This window comes from Tupaia chinensis, unplaced genomic scaffold, assembly GCF_000334495.1.
Source record: "Tupaia chinensis unplaced genomic scaffold, TupChi_1.0 Scaffold000627_1, whole genome shotgun sequence".
NCBI classification, from domain to species: Eukaryota; Metazoa; Chordata; class Mammalia; order Scandentia; family Tupaiidae; genus Tupaia; species Tupaia belangeri.
The window spans coordinates 567703-587900 of record NW_006160147.1 but is presented as its reverse complement, the minus strand read 5'-3'; the positions used below and the strand labels follow the sequence as shown (position 1 = coordinate 587900).

General features: G+C 55.7%; 1 protein-coding gene across 1 annotated transcript in view; it reads right to left on the bottom strand.

Moving 5' to 3' along the window:
• Positions 1–20198, bottom strand: part of LGR6 (leucine rich repeat containing G protein-coupled receptor 6) — a 135763-nt gene that overhangs the window by 75356 nt on the left and 40209 nt on the right. The window contains exon 5 of the mRNA XM_006159347.2: positions 13513–13584. Within this exon, the coding sequence (XP_006159409.1) occupies positions 13513–13584 (72 nt within the window). The remainder of the gene's footprint in view (positions 1–13512; positions 13585–20198) is intronic.

Sequence of the window (20198 nt, the reverse complement as noted above, 5' to 3'; positions counted from 1 at the left end):
TTCCCTCTCCCCTTTCCTACTCCTCTGCCTTCCAGGTGGGTTCTTCCCCCTGCCCCCCACACTCCAGATGTTCTGAAGGGGTTTTACTGTAAGGCCTTTCAGCCCCAGGTTAGCAGATGTGCAGCTGAGAGGCAGGTTAATGGGGGCCCGGGGAGCACGCGGAAGCTGGGGCTGCAGCGAGGCAGCTGCATTGGCCCAGAAGGCCTGGGGCTCCCTGCGGAGGCCCAGCAGCCTTGTTCCTGCCAGCTGCAGCTGACGGGGCAGGAAGGAAAGAGGAATGGCTGGGGGGAGCATCTAGCCTGGGGAATAGAGCCTCCTGGCTCTGTGGCTGGGATGGATCCGGACGCTTCCTCTGCATCCCTCCCCTGCCTGCCCCCACCTCAACCCAATCCCAAAGTCCGGAAATTATGAACGCTCCCAAGCAGTCAGCCTTCGGAGAGCTTCTGCAGCCCCTGCCTCTGCATTTTAGCGAGATCTCCATTCGCCACTCAGGCAGAGGGGCCGCAGGGCCGTGGACCGCCCCAAGCGGCAGGTACACCTGAACAGTGTTATTCTTGGCTCTGGGAGACATCGCATGGCTTTTTTAAAACACCAGTTTATTTTCTCCCTTCTACTTTGGTCAGGGTGCTAAATCTCGCCACGTGCAGACCCTGGCGACACACTAGGTTGTAGCTGGTGAGCCCACAGCCTCCTGGACACCTCACCCCTGAGCATACGTAGCACCAAAGGTCCCCTGCTCGCCACTAGAAGCCAACAGCCTTGTGCATATTAGGGTCGCCCGCGTCCTCGCTCAGCAGCAAGGCTACAGGAGGGGAGAAGGAGGGGCAGGAGGGGCCCCTCCCCAGAGTCCCCTTCCTCTGAGGAAGAATCTACGGGAAGCGGGAGGCAGTCCGTTGTAAAAGTGCCGACTGAGGGGTTGACACACCTGAGCTGGAGCCGAGCTCTTGTTCTTTACAGATTGTGCTTACTGGGCGGATTGCTGAACCTCTCTGACCCCGCTTCCTCCCTCGTTAATTTATACAATGATCAGCAAAGATCACTCAGTGCCTACCACACACAGCACTGTAGGAGGGTGAGGGCACCTCTGCTGGACAAGGAGGGCCAGAGAAGCCTGTCTGAGGTAAAGGAGTGGAGGTGACCGGTGTGGACTGTGGTGAGGACAGAGACGGTGGCAGGTGGAGGGCCCGGTGACCCTGTGGCTGGATGAAGACCCACGCGGAGAAGTGCCGAGAGCAGTGACTATCACATGGGAGAGCCACTGCTCGGAGTCTTCTTCCCTCCTTACCTCCTGTCTTCTCTCCTCTGCCCACAGTCTTTTCCCAAACTGCAGCGGGCTCCAAGGGGAGGGACGGGGCCAAGGGCCAAGTCACATGTGCTGACAGTCCTCTGTGGCCTCCAGCCCCAGAAAGAGCTGCACTCCCCACACACCAGGCACCACCACCAGACACCCTGGAAACACCACCGGAGGGAGCGCTCACTCCTAGGACAGAGCTTAGGTGGCCACTTTGCCCTTTACCGCAGGGAAGAGAGCTTTGCCGGGGGACAGCAGCTTCCTCTCAGTGGGTGACTCGGGACACTGCCCCCCACACAGCGGCTCATTCCCACCCACACCACCGACTCCTGTGGTGGGCCCTGCCCCTGCCTTGGATCCCTGCAAAGGGACCATGAAGGCCTGCAGACCAGGCCTGGCTGGAGTGGTCTCATTTAATCAAGGAGTAGAGGTTGGCTTCCAGTCCCAAAACAGGTGTCAGGGCTGGTGAAGGGTGGGAAGCCACCTTGGCCAGAGTCCCCCGGACAAGGTCACATTCCAGAACGACCACTCAGAGGGCCATCTGGCTGCAGTGGTCACAGAGGCTCATAAATAGCTCATCCCCTTCAGAGAGAGAATATCTGCAGGCCTTGCCTGGGTTCTGGGTTGTGGCTTGGCCACCACCTCACTGAGTGGCCCGAGGAAAGTCACTCCCTCTCTGGGGCCAGGTCTCCTCACCTGTCAAAGAGGCCATTGCACCTGGTGACCCTCACGGCGCCTTCAGCTGGATATTCTAAGGCCCTGTGGTCTCCGGTGGGTGGTTTCCACCCTCTGCAGGTGGCCAGGGCAGGAGCCACTGTACTGAGTGAGGCCTTTTTGGGTGGTGTGTGAATTTCCACAATCCAACAAGTGGCTGGCAGCCACCTGGGCCCGCAGGCTCATAAGCGATGGAAAATTACTCATCGACTCTCAAAAAAGCTCACCTTCCCAACTCCTGATCCATTTCCTCAGGATGGCCGAGGGGCTGAGGAAGAGGGGCTTGGTGCAGGCAGCTGGCTAGAGGGGTGTGGCCAGCAGAGGGGTGCCATCCACACCCTTCCTCGCCCCCAGGATTCTGAAAAGTGTGCTCTGGAAAGTGTCAGGATCGATGAGCATGAAGGAGTCACGAGCTTCCTCCTGCCCCTTGGCCAGGAGAGGAGAGTATGCCTCTACAGTCCCCTCAGGAGAAGGTATTCTAGCCCTCCCTCCTCCCTGTGGGCAACAGGTGAGAAGTTCTTCCCGAAGTTTAATCTTCATCTCTGCACCCCAAGAAGTCATCTGGTACCTCTCACTGCCTCCAGGCAGGTGCACAATCAAACCGGTCTAAACCTGACAGTCCCATCCCACGCGGGCACGGGAGTCCAAAGTTTCTAAGGGTTGGGACTTTCTGCAGAGTCCTTAGGGCCTAAGGGACAGGAGCAGCAGATGGCTGATGGATAGCTGCCTTTCTTAACTGATGTTGGGAGAGAGAAGAGGGTGTCCCAGAAACTTCCAGACTGGAGAACAGTGATTCTGGGGGGGGCGGGCTCTCAGTTAAAAGGCGCTTTGTTCAAAGGCAGGTTCTGAATCAGTGGGGTGGGTTCTGAGGCTGATTCTGCCCTTCTGGCAGGCTTCTAGGTGCTGCTGCTGCCGGCCATGGAGCACGCCGAACCGCGAAGATGGGGCTGAGCTTCCAACGCTGGCTCGGCATCAGGGTCACCTGGAGGATTTCTGCAAACCCAGCTTCCTGGGCTCTGCCCTTAAGGTTCCTGATTCAGGAGGGGCCTGGGAATCTGCACTTTGTAAGCTTCCCGGGTGCTGTGAGGCCAACACCCTTGGGAATCCACCCTCTGGGCTCCTCCCAGCTGCCCCCCACGTTGTCTAGGAACATGGTGAGCAGTGTGTATGGGCTTGGAATTCAGACAAGCTATCAGTCTGTGATTAGCTTGCTGAATCTTGGCTTTCTCACCTGTAACACAGGGATACAGCACCTCCCTAATGACTTGCTGCAAGGAGTACATGAAGTGTGGCTTGCTCCGCATCAGCCTAGGGCCTGGCGACATAAGAAGCACTCAACAAACATTAACTACCAGAACGATTCTTTCTGCCAAACTGGGCTTCATCCAGTTTTTATTGCTTTAGTCAAGCCCCTTTTAGCTTTAATACCCTAATTTTACATCACGTTCACTTGTACTAACTCTTCTTAATTCCATAGTTATGTATGGGTGGGACAGATGAAGACAGGGGCGTAGATGTATCTGCTATTTCTGCATCAAACAATGAGCTGCTGCAAAGGCAGGGACCTGGTTGTATCAGCTCAGTGTCTTCTGTGCCAGGCATTTCAAGCAAGGAGCATAGCTTAAAAGAACAAGTGAACAAGTGAATAGGTGAATGGGAAGAAGGACGAATGGATGAACGGATGCGAGGATAGATGGATGACTGGAAGGAAGGAAGGATGGATGAAAGAATGGATGGATAGAAGGATAAATGGATGGAAGGAAGGATAGAAGGAAGGATAGCGGGATGGATGGATTCATGGAAGATGGATGAGGGATGGATGCAAGGATGGGTGGATGGATGGAAGCATAGATGGATGGAAGGAAGGACAGATGGATGGATGGATGATGGATGGGAGAATAGATAAATGGAGGGAAGGAAGGAGGAGGATGGCTGGGTGGAGAAATGCAGTGGTTAGGTCTCCTCTTCCCTCCAGACAGACAAATGCCAGGCCAGAGCCTGCTCAGGAAGGGCATTGAAACAAGAGGAAGAGGAGCTGATAGGAAATCTAGTCTCTGTCCTCTCCCCTGGGGGAGGGCTCGCCTACCTCTTGATCTCCCAGAGGGTTCACCTGCACCTACATCAAGTCTGAGCCAGCAGCTCCCCGCACCCTGGGTGCTCCCACCTCACTCAGGTCTCTCAGGCCTAGGCCTGCTGGAACTCCATGGAACTCAGAGCCCAGAAGCAGCCCAACCAGAGAGAACATTCTGGCTGAAGACAGCCCCCAGCACCCCAGGCGGAGAGGGGCAGCAGAACTGCTGAGGAGGCCCACGAGTCTGAGGTGTGTCCCGCAGGGCCCAGGCACCGCGCTGCTTCTGGGTGGCCCGGCTTGGGCTGACTCTGTCCCAGACCAGCACTTACAGCTGAGAAAATCACCACAGATTCCAGGGCCCAGCCCACCCCGGACACTCTGCTAGTATCTCTGAGGAGCCAAATTATCCACGTTCAGACCCCCGTGGGCTGCAGGGGGCTGTCTGCCTGCCCACCCGCCCACCTCAGAGCAGCCTCTGCCTCAGCCGCATGTAGTAATCAACTCCCGGAACCTTGGGAAGGTCCAAATACAGTAGCATATAATCATGGAGCCCGAAATAGCCACTCCAGGGAGGCCATCTGCCACCTCGTGCATCCCTGGGGACCCCTCGGCTGGGCCCCGCAGCACAGCTGGGCCTTAGGGCTCTCTCTGACTGACAGCCAAATTGGGTGGGCCTGGCAGCATCCATAACCTGCAAGGGGTCTTTCCTATACAGACAGGCATCTTCAGGATGGGGCCTTGGAGCAGAGCTCCCTGGACCACAGAGCCTTGATCCTTCCTCCTCCTGCCAGCTCTCGGCCAGCTTTCCAGACGCCCTCCCTGGGGTGCAGCTGGCCTTGAGCTTCTTCCTCCTGATTCAACTCTCAGCTTTTCACCCCAAGTCCTTCCCCACAGAGTCCAGCTCGCCTTCTCTCCTGCCATCTATCTCATCCCTGGGAGTGGGTTGAATGGTGGCCCCCAAAACAGACATCCTTGTCCTAACTTCCATAACCTGTAAATGGGACCGTATATGGAAAAAGAATTTTTGCAAATGTAATCAACCTAAGTATCTTGAGGTGAGACCACGAGGACTATCTAGGTGGACCCTGAATCCAATGATAAACGTCTTCATAAACAACCCCAGAGGGACACAAAAAATTGAGGAGAAGGCCGTGCAACAATGCAGGCAGAGACTAAAGCACTGAAGCCACAAGGAGGGCCTGCAGCCATCAGAGGAAGGCTAGCAACCATTAGAGGAAGGCCAGTAGCCAGCAGAAAAAGGCCTACAGGCACCAGAGGAAGGCCTGTAGCCAACAGAGGAAGGCCAGCAGCCACCAGAGGAAAGCCAGTAGCCACTAGAACTGAGTCAAGGAAGGGTTCTCCCTCAAGACTTGCAGTGGGCGTGGTACCCTGCTGACACCTCTATTTCTAACTGCTGACCCCAAGAACAGTGAAAGAGGAAGGTCTGTTGTTTAAGCTACCAGCTTGTGGCAATGTGTTAGGGCAGCCTGAAGAAATGAATATACCCCTTGGGGTCGGCAGGTGGCGTGGTGGTTAAGGTGGCTGGACTCCCACATGGCTGACCATGGTTCGAGTCCCAGATCTGACAGCTTGCTTTCTCACTTTCCTTTTCTCTCTCTGGTCAACTTCAAAAAAATAAAGTAAAATAAAATAATGACAATGAATAAAATTAAATAAAAATAATTCTTTTTCTAAAAAAAAGAAATGAATATACCCTTTTTTTCCAGAATTGTGGTTTCCTAACCATCATACATCAGAGTCACCTGGGAGGCTTGTGGAAGCACAGCTTGCTGGTCCCAGCCCAGCGAGTTCAGTTTATAGGCCTGGTTGGAACCAAGACATCATTCTGACGGGCGCCCAGTGCTGCAATGCCTGCTGGGCCAGGCCCCACTTTGAGCATCCCTCTTCTATAAGCTCTACCCAATCTCCATCCCTCGCCCGCCACACCCATGACCTGTCCGCCATGATGTCCTCCTCCCACTGTGCACAGGGGCCCTAGGATGATGCCTCCTCCTGAGAACTCCCCAGTCCCAGACCTACCTGGCTTCTTGCCTTGAAATTGCCCACCTCTCCACCCGGGCCTGAGGACTAGCTCCCAGGGCTGTGAGTAGACAGGTAATTCGTGGTGGGCAATTCTACCAGCCCCACCCCCCATGGGCCTGCTTAGCTCTGCCTCTGGCTCTGGCTCCACCTCCTGGGACACTGTGGGCAGCCACGGCCCCTTGGGTTTCTCCCCTCAGGGCTATCTGTCCCAGGGCTTGTCACCCTCTCCATGAGCCCCCTCAGAATTACGTTGCAGAGGCAGCTCGGCCCCAGCCATGTGTGTGGCTATTGGGCCAGCCACCTGAGTTGTGCCCCTGGCTCGCCACACCCATGACCTGTCCGCCATGATGTCCTCCTCCCACTGTGCACAGGGGCCCTAGGATGATGCCTCCTCCTGAGAACTCCCCAGTCCCAGACCTACCTGGCTTCTTGCCTTGAAATTGCCCACCTCTCCACCCGGGCCTGAGGACTAGCTCCCAGGGCTGTGAGTAGACAGGTAATTCGTGGTGGGCAATTCTACCAGCCCCACCCCCCATGGGCCTGCTTAGCTCTGCCTCTGGCTCTGGCTCCACCTCCTGGGACACTGTGGGCAGCCACGGCCCCTTGGGTTTCTCCCCTCAGGGCTATCTGTCCCAGGGCTTGTCACCCTCTCCATGAGCCCCCTCAGAATTACGTTGCAGAGGCAGCTCGGCCCCAGCCATGTGTGTGGCTATTGGGCCAGCCACCTGAGTTGTGCCCCTGGCTCTGCTAAAAGTGACTTTACCACTCTGGGCCTCAGTTCGCTCATCTGTAAAGGGGGGTGAAGGGACATCAGGGCAGGAGCCATCCCAGAGGAGTCTGGGGAGTATTGGGATGATAAGGGCCAGTGACTCAGTTGGAATGTGCTATCTGAATGGAAAGGTGCCACCCAAGCATTGGTTACTCTAGTCTGGGGGTACAATTGGAGAAGGAGGATTAGTCAAGGGGTTCCTTAGAGGAGGATCAGACATGGCATGAGGAGGTCCCTTGCTCTCAGCTCTTCCTGAGATCACCTCCGATCCCCATCCTCATGGAACCTCTGAAACCAGGCAGATGGTTCAGCCGTTGTCTCCTGGAGAGCTCCTCACCCCCCTACAGCATTCCAGGAGACTGGAAGGGCTCGAGAAGGCAACTCTCCACTGCCCAGTCAGAGAAACTGAGGCCCAAAGACAGAAAGCACAGAGCAGTCACAGGCGATCGAGAGAAGGGCCAGTAACCCCGCATAAAGCCTCCCACCTCCACGCAGTGACGTTCTCCCGGGATACCTGTCTGCCGGTCATTCCATCTGACCTTCACATTCTAGAGAACCTCATGCTCATAGGGGGAAGGTGACTTGCCTGTGGCCTCATCGCTAGTTAGTGACAGCCAGGACTTGGATCTAAGTCTCTGGAACCTGAAGAACCTGGTTCTTTGGAATCAGACTTAAACTGAAATCCCAACTCTGCGACAGCCTAGCTGTGTGACCTCAGGCTAGTCACTTAACTTCTCTGTGCTCCAAATGGGAAAAACAGAAGCTACTGTGCAGGGCTTTCAGGGTTTAATGAGAATATGAACATGACCAGCATACAGAAGTGTGCCGAGTGTGGGCCACTGTCCTTCCCCACACCACCTGAGCACAGCTGTCTTCCTGACCCACAAACACAGCCTCGCATACTGTCTATTCCCCCCAACTTCCTGTCCTTCCCCTCAGTGGCAGGCAGCACGTGTTTTGGACCCCCCGGCTTGGGCCGAGAGGTTGTGGTGGCTCTAACTCGGGCTCGAGGTGGAGTCTGAGCTGCTTTTGGCTCTTAGCTGACTGCACAGTGCCGGCCTTTCGTGTGGCCGTCCTTTCCAATGTGTGTCTCCCTGCAAAGGTGTCCAGGCCAGGGCTGTGTTCCATTTTCTCCCCTCATTCCAGCCACTGTGCTTTTCCGACTCTCGTCCAGGGACCAGCCGGCCAGGACGGGGCTGCCGTCTGCTTTTCCATGTACTCCCCTGTCCGGCCTCCCCCCAACCCAGTTTCTATTTTCCCCCAGGCTCTGCTGGCTTCCCGTGGTTTCTCTTGGCCTCGGCTCAAGCCTGCGTGACATGTCTGGCATGGGCCCCCTCCCCCTCCCACATTGGTGGGGAGGAAGCAAGTGTATCCAGGGAGGGGGCTGTTGAGCTGGGTGCTGCCAACCCAGGTGCCAAGCCAAACAACTCATGCGCCATGTCCAACTGGGTACCCGGGGCTGGAATGCCCAGCTGGCTGGCCCATCCCTGCGCCCTCGCCCCACTCCTGACTCACCCAAACCCACTTCTATGGCTCCTCTAACTGGTTCTAGCTGGTAGGAAGTGGACCACAGGACAGAGCCTTCCCCAAGGATCTAGGAACGTCACACAAATTCATATAGAGACCCTTCCTTTCAGAGGAGAACAGCCTTCTCCAGGGACCTGAGCCCCTAGTGGACCCAGTCTGCTCCAGAGAGGACCTACCACTCCCCAGTGGGGCATGGGACCCTAGGGGATGAGTCCCTTATGTACCACCCTGATCCACTGGCTTCAAACAGTAAGAAGGACATTTCTATTCGCTGGTATTTTGGTGGAAGCAGAGAAGGTCCCAATTGATAGGCATCTATTGGGTGGTCTGGCCCAGCCTGGTGGTGCAGTTGGCAGTGCACTGGACTGCAGTGTTAGAAGTCAGATGGTTGGCTGGGGGTTCAGGTCCCTGGTTCAGCCTGAAAACATGCCAGGCACGTGCGCACATGCCCAAGATCCTGAAAAACTGTGGAGAGCAGGCGAAGAGGAATTTGTGGGGTGATGAGACCCTGCTGAGGGTGCCTGTCGCTCACACTCTCTAATGCACATGCGTGTACTCCCTACCATGAATGGAAAAAAAAAAGAGAGAGAGAAAAGGTGTTTTCTCTGCTGTGTTTGGAGCCCACCAGCTGGGGGTCGCCCTGCTCCCACTGGCCAGCTCTGGCCTTGGAAGAGCCTCTGAACTCATCTGAGCCTCTGCTTCCTCCTCTGACAACAGGGACAGAAGGGGGCCTGTGTGAGGGTGAAAGCAGCGCGTGGGCAGGAGCTGCCCGTCTAGCGCTGTACCCAGGGCTCTCGGAGGAGTGAGGGACCCCAGCCTCTCTTCTCGGCTGAGCAGCCAGGGCCTGCTGTCTTGTCACTGCCTAAGACGAAGGGCACCGAATCAGGCCGGGCAGCACCTCACTTGGAGTGTAAGCTGATCTCTCCTTGAATCCCCCGACTTGTGTGTGTGTGTGTGTGTGTGTGTGAGAGAGAGAGAGAGAGAGAGAGAGAGAGAGAGAGTTTTAGTGTAGGACGCATGTACCTGCTGGACAGACAGACAGAGACAGAGAAACAGCGAGAAATAACTCCCTGGGGGGATGGCCACGCTGCAATCCCTTCTCCTTCGTTATCCTCTCTTGAATCCCACAACTTCCAAAAGCTCAGTAGAGGGCCAGCTCGTGGCTTGGTGGCTAAGGTGACTGGATTCCACATGGCCAACTACATAGGTCGAGTCCTAGACCCTGTGACTTGAAAAATATGCTGGGAGTGTGTGCATGCTTTTCCAAAATCCCAAAAGCGGGGAGACATGGAGGAGAAGGAATTGTAGCATAACTGTGCCCCTGTCTCTCTCTCTCTTTCTCTTTCTGGTGAGCACACATGCCCTCTGGCAAATTTTTAAACAAAACGAAACAAAACTTCAGAACGTAATGGCTACCATACAGAACCTTCTAGTTGGGTTATGGACCCCACTTCTTTCTTCCAGCATACCTAACACACATGCATGGGCACGCACACACACACACACTGATGTCCTGCAGGCTGTGATCAACCTTCCTGTTTTCTCCAACTTGTCCTGGATGCTGGCCACCCTACCTACAGGAATCTCAAATGTAACATGTCCCAAAGGGACTTCAGCATATCCCCCTCCTGCATCCTTCCCCATGCATGCGCCCTCTGGGGTTCCCCATTCATTACTTCTTGTTCAACCTGTTCTTCTCTTATTATTATTATTACTATTATTATTATTGCCAGAAGGTACATGAATTCTCCAGAGAGAAAGAAAGCACCCCCACACTAGGACATTGTCACCCCACTAGACTTTTTCCTCCATTGCTCACCTCATTAGGATTTGGGGCATGCAAACACATGGGCCCAAGGATCATTTTCCGACCTGGGGTCGGGATTTGAATAACAGGTGGCCATGTGGGATCTGGCTCCACTTGCATGTTGCTTAACCACTGTACTACAGGGCTGGCCCACTGTCTTAATAAGCTCTTACCACGTACCTTTGGTGACTGTCCACCCTGATGTCAAAGCAAGAGAACTAGATGTCACCTCGACTCCTCCTTCCCTCAGCTCCCACATCCAGTCAACACTGGTCACCACTACTGGCCGTTATCATCACAATCACTGCAGTGGTGGAAGGACAGGTGCTGTTGTAAGTCCTTCACTCATAGTGACTCATGTCATTCCGTCCCACTGAGGCACGTAGACACTGTCCTTGCCTCCATTATTCTAATCGAGAAATGGAAACACAGAGGCTCAGTAATCTGCCCAGTTCTTACAGGAAGTAGTGAAGAGCCAAGATTTGAACCCAGGCAGTCTGACTCCACAGTCCTGATGACATGGCTTCTTGATTTCTTTATATTCTCAAGGTCTGCCCTATCTTTCCTTTACCTACTGTCATGCTCCTTGGTTTAAGAGTCTCTTCTCTGGCTCCCCACCCCCAGGCTGCCCTCCATCGCTGCTACCAAAGTGATGCTTCAAAGATAAAAACCCTGCCACATACTCATTCTGTGGCTGGCACCGTCTTTAGCATATAGTTCAAGGTCTTTTTTCTTTTTTTTTAATGGAGAGATTTTCGCTATAGTATGTGTGTACTCACTGAAGAGACAGAGAGAGACAGAAAGTGAGAGATCTCCTGCCCACCCACCCAGGAGCATGGCCATGCTGCAATCCCTTCTCCTTCACTCTCCTCTCAGGATCTGGGGCATTTCAAGCCACTGGGTCCAAGACTTGAACCACGGTCAACCACGTGGGAGTCTAGTGCCCCAACCACTGTGCCACCTGCTGGCCCCATAAAGTCTGAGTCCTTAGGTCCATGCCTACTGGTCAGGTATTATTGCTTGCTAATTCCAGATCTTCCTCAAACACTGCTCTCCCCACCAGTCCCATCGACACACACAAACTGAGTTCTTTGTAAATTCTCTAGATTCACTCAGTTTCTTATCTTTACGCCTTTCATGTGCTGGTCCCTCCACCTGGAATGTCCTTCCCTGCCTTATCGCCTGAGTGACACTTACAAATGCAAGACCCAATTCAGGTTCTGCCCCCTCCTCAGCGAAGCTTCGAGAATATCTATAAAATGAACAGGTTGAAGGCTGGCTAGACGAAGAACAATACCACGACAGCATCTCCGCGCACTGCAGCGCAGAGGCTTCTTTTCCCAGCACCCCTCACACCTACGGTACGTGGGACTTTGAAACATTCGTGGGAAAATGAAATTGAATCACCACTTTATTTTGATGCCAAAAAATTCCAAACTCAAGCAAAGCTTTTTTTAAAAAAAAATACGGATTTTCTATTGATGTTTTGAAGACCTTCACAACTCCTGTGAGGTAGACAGGGAAGATAATTATCCCACCTTGAAGATGGAGAAACCGAGGCACAGAGAGGGCAAGTGACAGGCCAGCGCTGGCAGGCCAGTGCTCCTCTACAAGGTAGCCAGGAGCAGGGGCCGCTCAGCTGCCTTATAGCTGGGAAGGGGGCAGGCCCCCATTCCTGTGCTGGTCTTCCCCGGGCAACAGGGAGTAACGGGTCTGGGGCAGAAGCCACGATCTATGGGCAAGGGAGCCACCCAAACCTGCTTCCCGGAAAGTGCCAAGAAAATGCCTATGTCGTCCTGAAGCACCATGCCTAGTCTGAAAGCAAGACCTTTAGACATCCTAAGCACTCAGAAGATGTGATTTACAATTTAAAAAACAAATAAGCAAAACAAAATTTGGCCTCCACCTGTGAAGAAGTCAGCGAAAGTCGAAAGTTGGAGTTTTCCCCATGAAGTCCTCTTTGATGCTTTGGATGAAATGTCAGAATCTGCCCCACCCTTGGAGTTCGGGCTGCCCGGCTTTGCCCCAAGCAAATGTTTAGTCTGTCCTGCTGGGTGGGGAGCAGGCTCGGGCTTTCCTGGCCTTTGATCTTCTGACCTTGGCCTCTGGGACACACAGGGCTGCCTGTCTATCAGAAGGAGAGGAGGGGCTGGAGCCGGAAGCCCAGCAAGGGTCGGGGTGGAGAAGGAGAGGTGAGAAACAGGGGGCAGGTCCTGCCACTGGGGCCAGTGGGACAGCTGGGGTCACTGGGGGACTGAAGTAGGAGCTTAAGGAATGCCCAGGGCAGGAGCAGGGGAGGAAAGCCCTGGCCTCCGTTGGGTATGACACACTCAGCCAGACCCACACCACAGCCCAGCACTGCTACTGGAATGGGCCTGGACGTCAGTCGTGCAGGACAGCCACCTTCCCCACCTCCTCCTTGCACCCAAGGAGGGTCAGGACAGCTTAGGGTTGTCTGACTTCCAGTCCATGGATGGGGCAGGGCCCACAGGCCAAGGACACCAGAAGCCATTGTCCTGAAACACGGCATATCAGCTATGCCTCAGTTTCCCCGCACTGGCTAAGCACCATGCCCCAGGCCTATCTCCCAACGTTGATTTCTCCCAAAGCTCTCTATTCCCTCTTCCATCATATATGGATGTACCTGAAAACTCATCTGGGCGCAACGAGTATGTAGGAGGTACCCAGGAGGCGCCAGGCCTGGTGCTGTGTGCAGTATGAACACGAGGGTTGCTCCACGCTACCCTCAGGCTTGGCCTTGCCTCCTGACACCCCTGCTGGGCAAGGGAGGAACTACAGGGCTCCCTGGAGGGACAGCGTGGTCACGAGGGGCCATGAGTCCCAGAGCATGGACCCACCTCCATGTAGGGGAACAGGAGTCTGAGCCTAGCTTCCCCATCCCTCCCACAAAGCCCTGGGGCAAGAGCAGGCTGGGTGGAGGAGACAGCCCCTTCCTGATGCTTCTCTGGGGTGGCAGTCTCCACCCCCACCCTGGGCTCCAATGGCAGAATGCCAGTTGCCCCAGGACTACAGCCCTGGTGGGCCCACCTAGGGAGGTCCTATTCCCACAGTCCTCCCATGGGGGCTTGGCATCTTCCTTCCCAAAACACACACGTGAGTGTGCGAGTACACACACTGGTGACAACAAAGCCGAGAGTGGCGGGATGTCTGGAGCACGGAGTGGGGGTGGGGTGCTGCAGAGAGAAGGGAAAGCGAGGCAGGGGCCTGGGCCTGGGCCTGGGACTGGCCCTGGAAGCTGGTGACTCCCCAGACGGGCCTCGATGACTCACAGAGACTGCAGGCTCGGCAGCTCCCACAGGGCCTCGGCGGGGATCCCTCCCAGCTGGTTGTTCTGCAGCATCCTACATGGGGGAAGAGAAAGGGCATTGAGGACCCCATGAAAGATGAAGGCTCCACCCGGAAGCCCCACCGCAAGCCAGACCCACCCTCCTGCCCCAGCCTGGGAGTCCCAGAGAGAGTCTTGGTCTGCCACTCCCATGTCAGTGGGAACTGGGGACCGCTGTGGTAGTGTAGGAGGCCCAGTTTGAGGACAGAGGGTCCAGCAGGCTTCTAGGATGGGCAGGGGTGAGGAGGGAGGAAAGGCACTGGGGAAGCCGCGAGGGCCCAGAGTCAGAGCACTGAGATCCTGTTGGAGTCTGAGGAAGGGCGTGAGGAAAAGCAGGTTTCTCTCCCCAGGCCTCAGCTCCCCTGTCTATTTAGCTGAGAAGTCAGAGGTCTCTTTAGGAAAAGGGAGGGTGTAGATGAGAGTAAGGCTGCCCTGACGCTGGAGTCCTCATCTATGGAGCAGCTTGAGGCCCCCAGCTCAGTGCATCGGCATGAGCTCATGGAACCCCACAGAAGGAACTGGCCGCCAGATGGGCAGCCCTCCAGGAACTGCCCGCCCAGCTCGAGGACCTCAGGGCGACCCCACGGCACTAGTCCTGGGGCCTCTTGGGGCACTGGGGAACCGTCTGTGCAGGATGGGTGCCAGCGGGCACACCTCCGCCCTGGGGAGCAGGAGGGGTGCAGCACCTCTCCAGGCCACACTGCTGCCCAGGCAGAGCGAACCCCCCCGCCCCTGCCCCTGGCTGTCTGGAAGGCGCCTTGTCCCAGGAGTCCCGTCTGTTTACAGATCTCCTCTCCAGCTAGCCAGCTCCTCAGGGACCGGGAGGGCAGAGGTTCGGTGAGCACCGGTGTGTGCCCGCTCACCGTTCAGGGAGGAATTCAAGTCTCCCTGTACGGCATACGGCAACCCATCTTACAGAGAGGGAAGCAAGGCTCAGAGAGGGTAAGCATCTTTCCTGGGGTCTCTCGGGTAACACCATGCTTCAGGAAAAGCAGTTCGTTTCCTGACCTGGAAGTTTTAGTAAACGCTACTGTGCCAGGGCCTGAGCTTCGAACTTTGTATGCATCACTCAAATCCAACACTTAATACAATTCAACAGAGAGGAACTGTTACTCTAATTTAAAACCATACACTGATAAGTGACAGAGCTAGGTTTTGAACCCACCGAGTCTGGAGATTTAACTGCCATACCACGTAATAGCTTTCACAATGGCAGGATACAGTAAGGGCCAGAGAAGAACAAAGACAGATTCTGGGGACCCCTGGGGTTGAGGGCCTCCCAGATACCCAGGGGTGGAGGAGGGTACAGCGTGGAGGTGGCCAGGGTGCAGGAAGGGGCAGAGCTTAGGGCTCTGAGTAGCTGGATAGCTTGGCCTGGTCCACATACACTTTGTGTTCCTGAAGGTCTCTTGGCCCCGGCTGGCCATCCGATCCAGACTTCACACCGTGCCAGAGGGACCTTTCCCGTTTCTGAGTTTTGCTTCAGAAGTGGAAGCCTGGGCCTCAAGGGCTTCCTTAAAGCATAGAGGAGTCACACATGCAGGCTCTGAAGCCAGAGGACCTTGCATCTGCACCCTAAGCTCTGCATCTTTCCAGCTGTGTGCCCGCGTGCAAGCTCCTTGCACTCTGCAGACTTATTTTCTTCATCTGTGGACCGGCCCCGTGCACTGGTTGTATGGCTTGGATAAAATAACCTGGGTGAAGCACTCACAGCAGGGTCTCAACATGGGAAACCCAGCCACGCGCTGGCCGATAGTAATACCTGGCCTCGGTTTTTCCACTTCCCGGGGACTCGACTAAGTTACCTCCCTCCTCTGGGCCTTGATTTGCTCATCTTTCAAAGGAAGAGGCTGCCAGAACATACAGAAAGCCTCACTCCCTGGCGCATTTGGCGCCCCAGGGCATCCCCTGCCCTTGCCCTACTGGGAATGGCTATCCTGCCAGCCAACTGTAGGGTGGGCACTTCTTCACTGCCCACCCGAGGGGCTGCCTTGATCCTCTTGCAGAGGTCTTGGGGTGCTTGGAGCAAGGATAGGGAGAGATTGTGATGGGGAAAGCAGGAGTCACGCCTCCCTGCAGCCCTCCTCTCAAGGAGCACCTCAATGTATCTCCACCATGTCCCCTCCTGAGACCCCCGAATCCCAGGCAGACAGACCTAGAAAGATCCTTAAGGTCTGGACTGTACCTCCTTCTTATTCCCTGACAGATGCTACGGCACCTTCCTGGGGCGTCAGGGAGGTTGTCAGTTGTCTGTCTCCCCAGACAGCTCACCCCATGCCAGACAGCCTGGCCATCAGAAAGGCCTTTCCTCCACGTAATCAAAACCCACCAGGCTGGAGGTCAGCATGGCAGTGGGTTTGGCCTTGGCGCTTTCCCTGGCTATTCCCCCTCTCATTCCTAGCCATCACTCCTTTATTAAAAGCCCTTTATTACTGGGGGATTGAGAGGGGGGGCTAGCAGGTGGTGTGGTGGTTAAGGTGCTGGACTCTCACGAGTCCGAATGTGGTGTGAATCCTGGACCTGGCAGCTTCCTCTCACTCTCTCCAGTCAAATTAAAGAATAATAAATAAAATAAACAATTCTTTAAAAAATAAACCTTTATTATAAAAGCTGGAAGTCATTTTAGAAAGGCACATTTCCCCTTGTTCTCCTCAGAGAGGAGAGATGATTTGCCCTGAGTTATGAAGCAGATTAATGGTAGAACCAGCACTGGGACCCAAGGCCTGTCTCCCAGGCCAGTGCTGCGGTGACCACATTTCCTGTGGTTCATGGTCACCCTGAATCTGCCTGTCAGGGCAGTCTCTTTAATCCAGTGGTTCTCCCTGGGGAGATATTAAACTCCCAGTGTCCAGCCTACACGGCAGCCCCATTGACTCTCCGAGAAAGTCTCTGGGGGAGGAATATTAGACAGCAGTGGAACCACCAGGTGGTCCTGCCATGCAGCCATTAGTCTGGAGAAGCCTGATCCTCAGCGCCCCTCCCTTCCCACAGACACGAAGCACACGCTGCGACTATCTCTTTGGCTAGAGAAGCATTTGGGGACAGAAATCATGAGTGTCATCATAGCTGGAAGGTACCAGAGAGGGGACCCCTCAGTGGCTTCTAAAGGCCCTCCCTTAGGTCTGTGCAGGTGCCTCAGGGTTACTGGGATGGGTGAGACAGAGCCTGGGGCTCCACCCCCTCACCCACTTTTAGCAGAGAAGGCTTCCTTTGTCTGTTTTATGTATTGGGACTTCCATATAAAGTATTTTGGGGTGTGTGCGTGTGTGTGTGTGTGTGTGTGTGTGTGTGTTTATATTCCTTTCAGGGCACAGGCAGTCACTCAAGAGAGACAGAGAGGGTGTTAGTGAGAGAGGGAAGTGAGAAATCACACACACCCCGGAGGGAGGGGGATGGCCACACTGCAGTCACTTCTCCTTCATCCTCCCCTCAGGATTTTGGGCACACACACGTGCACCGAGTATTTTGAAGCAATGAGGGCCGGGACTTGAACCGCACAGTTGGCCACATGGGATCCAGCCACTTAACTACCATGTCACCAGCTGGCCCAAAGTGCTTTTAAGTTTCTGCAACTAAGAATGTTGGGAAATACATCGCACTTTCCCCATTTTAAAGGTGAGCAGACTCAGTCTCAGAGAGAGGAAGTCTGAGCATCTGCTGGCCACCTGTTCCGGGCCCTGGTGAGGCCCTGAGTCTGGCCGCAAGTCTTCCTGCTGCACAGGAGACCCACGTCCTGCCATCCAGTACCCTCGAAGGCTGAAGGCAGCAGCCCAGGCAGCATCTCCCAAGGGCCAGGCGGGCGAGGCTCAGACAGAGCCCAGACTCCCAGACGACTCACACGTCCCTGCTTGGGTCAGTCAACCCAGCTCGTCAGCACTGAGGGAGCCGAGACACTGAGCCAGGCCTGGCCGCCGTCCAGCCAGGTGGAGTGAACACTGCCGTCAGCCCAAGGCAGCTCCGTACACCGTAGAGGGGCCTTACTGGAGGCTGCTCGGGAGGTTCCCTTAGGAAATAGCTCCCTCCCATTGCTCCATGGCCTCCAGCCAGGGCTTCCAAGGGCAGGGCCCCAGCTCGGGAGCAGCTAGCCGCCTTCCTGGAGGCCCCCTCTGTGAAGGTGGCATGGCCTAGGAATTCTCAGCCACAGACTCCCGGGATTCTGGGCTCAATCCAGGAGTAGGGCATCTGAAAAAATCTCCAGGGCAGGCAGGAGAGGCAAGCCCTGGAACTGCAGCTCTGTCTCCAGATCAGGGTGTGCTGAGAGGCAACTGAGGCCGGCAGGGTTCTTTCTAGATGAAGCCAGGCAAACCTGACACAGACCTGGCTGGTCTGCAGACAGAAAAACCACTGAGGCCCAGGCCTTGCCCAGCTCTCTGGAGGGCATCTCTGGGAAGAGAGGCCCGTGTGGGAAGTGGGGTAGGAACTTTGTCAGGTGAAGGCCTGAGGGGCTAATGGACACATTTCTAAACACTCTTGATCTGGGGCAAGCTGCAGGAGCCCCACCCACAGCACACATAGGCAGGGACCTTCTGAGGTTCAGGCATCCCCCATGCCTAGGGCAACAGGAGCCATGGCTTCCCTTGGGGCGGGCCAGAGGAGTCTAGGCTGGGCCTCCAGGGCTCCACAGGGCAGATGTGAGCATGAGGCTGGGAACCTCCTGCAGGGGTTGAGTCTCTGGATCCTGGCCTAGCCACAGCCTGAGGGGTTGAAGGTTCTGAGACCCCGCGGCAGAAGAGGACCCCATGAGTACACCCAGGTCAGGTGGCAGGGCTGGGGGAAAGCCATGAGGATGAGTTCTGCCACAGTTACGCGGGAAAGGAGCAGAGGAAATCCCCTCCATGCCATCCTTTGCCCGGGAGGGAAGAGAGGAGGCAACATGTCCTGCAGGGTCACCCAGGCCTTCGAGAAAGGAAGATGCAGGTCAGGTAAGGGTCCGAGACCCAGAGAAGGCAGGGGAGTGGCTAAGGTGGCAGCCCCTGGAACAAGAATAGGCTGCGAAGCCGATGGTGGGCGCTACTGCGGTATTCTCCTCGCGGGAGAAGGGAAGGGAGCCGCGGCAAGGGGAGCCGATGGCAGGCATCAGGAAGACTCGGGGGGCCAGAGGGTGGCACCCCGTAATGCGACTCCCTGCGAGGCTGATCCCAGGAAGGTCTGGGTTACCACCCAGAGACCTCCCTGGACATGCTGGCTATGCTCTGGGAGAGCATCGGGCGTGAGGACCCCGCTGGTGGTACTGTCTCTGTCACAGAAAAATGAACTGTAGAGAGAGTGCTCTGGGGCCAGCCTGCAGGTGGAACTGCCATTTAAGCACTCGAGTGAAAGGACGAACCCCCAAGACCACCCAAACATGCACAAAGCAAACAAGCTCTGAAGGCCACGGCTGATGCGAAGCCTTCAGGGGTCAGGAGACCTTCGAGACTGAGGCAGAGAAGGTCAGTGGCAGAGTGGGGAGTGGACAGGGTAGTTGTCCTCGGCTCCCACCCACAGCCTCACTCGACCGACCGCCCTCCTCACTGTGCCAAGGGCGCCGTTTGTAGAAAGGGGCGGGAGGCCTGTGGTTTCTCTGAGGCTTTGATTTATTGCCTAATGCAGGCAAAGAAGAAAGCGAAGGCTCATCTCTAAGCCGGAGTCTTAAGAACGGGACGTGAGTCTCACATCTTCTGAAGGCCCAGCAAACAGAGCCCTGCTCTCTAATCCAGGCTGCAGGTCTCAGCCTGCCACCGGGCACAGGCACGCCACCAAGCCGGCCGCCTGCACTGCGTGTCTGGCTCCAAATGCCTCCTCCAACCCCCCCAGGGCAGCGATGTTTATGGGGAGCAAGACAGAGAGGGGGCAGGAAGGGGAGCCAAGAGGCAGGGAACCGAGGGGCAGAGGGTGGGAGAGCCATTTGAGATGAAGGATAAGAAGGAGAGAGAGCCAAGGAGACTGAGGCTGGAAACAGAGCAAGGAGGGACCCAGAGCAGTGCAGAGCAGAAAGGGAGGTAAGGACAGAGACTAGAGCGCCCCGGAGTCAGAGGCACGGAGGCAGATGGAGAGAGAGGCTGAGTCTTGAGGTGCCAGAGACCAACAACATGCGGAAAGGGCCGGGTGCTTAGATACGGACTGTTGACTGGCTAGAACCTAAAGCTCATGGCCAAGGGGACAGGGCCACCGCCAGCACATAGGCAACTTCGAGAACAATTAGGTAAAAAGGATCTTCCTTTCGGCATGGATGCAACCCCAGCCCCTTCTCACCCTTCAGCCAGATGTTCTTGTGCAGTGAGCAACCTGCTCAACTGTTCAAAGAAGACCTGCAAGTCAAGTCAGCGCTGACGGAGGAGCAGAGTTGGGGAATGGCTCGCCACTTCAGGGAAGCCCCCAAATGCGTATTCGATTGCTCTTAGATCAGCCGTCAGGACCCTCGCTTTCTCCCCAAACCAGTCGCCGTGGGGATGTACCCTCCCGCAGTAACCTCTCCTACCGACCTTCCCCTTCTGTGCACCTACTTCCTCCCCCCTCCTCCACCCTCAGCGTAGTAAGAACATGAGGGGGCTTGGGGAGGACGGCCTCCGTTGCAACAAAAGAATCAGGGACTGGGGTGGCGAAGACGGTTCTTCCACCTGCCTTCTCTAAAATGGCAAGGGGAGCGGGGGG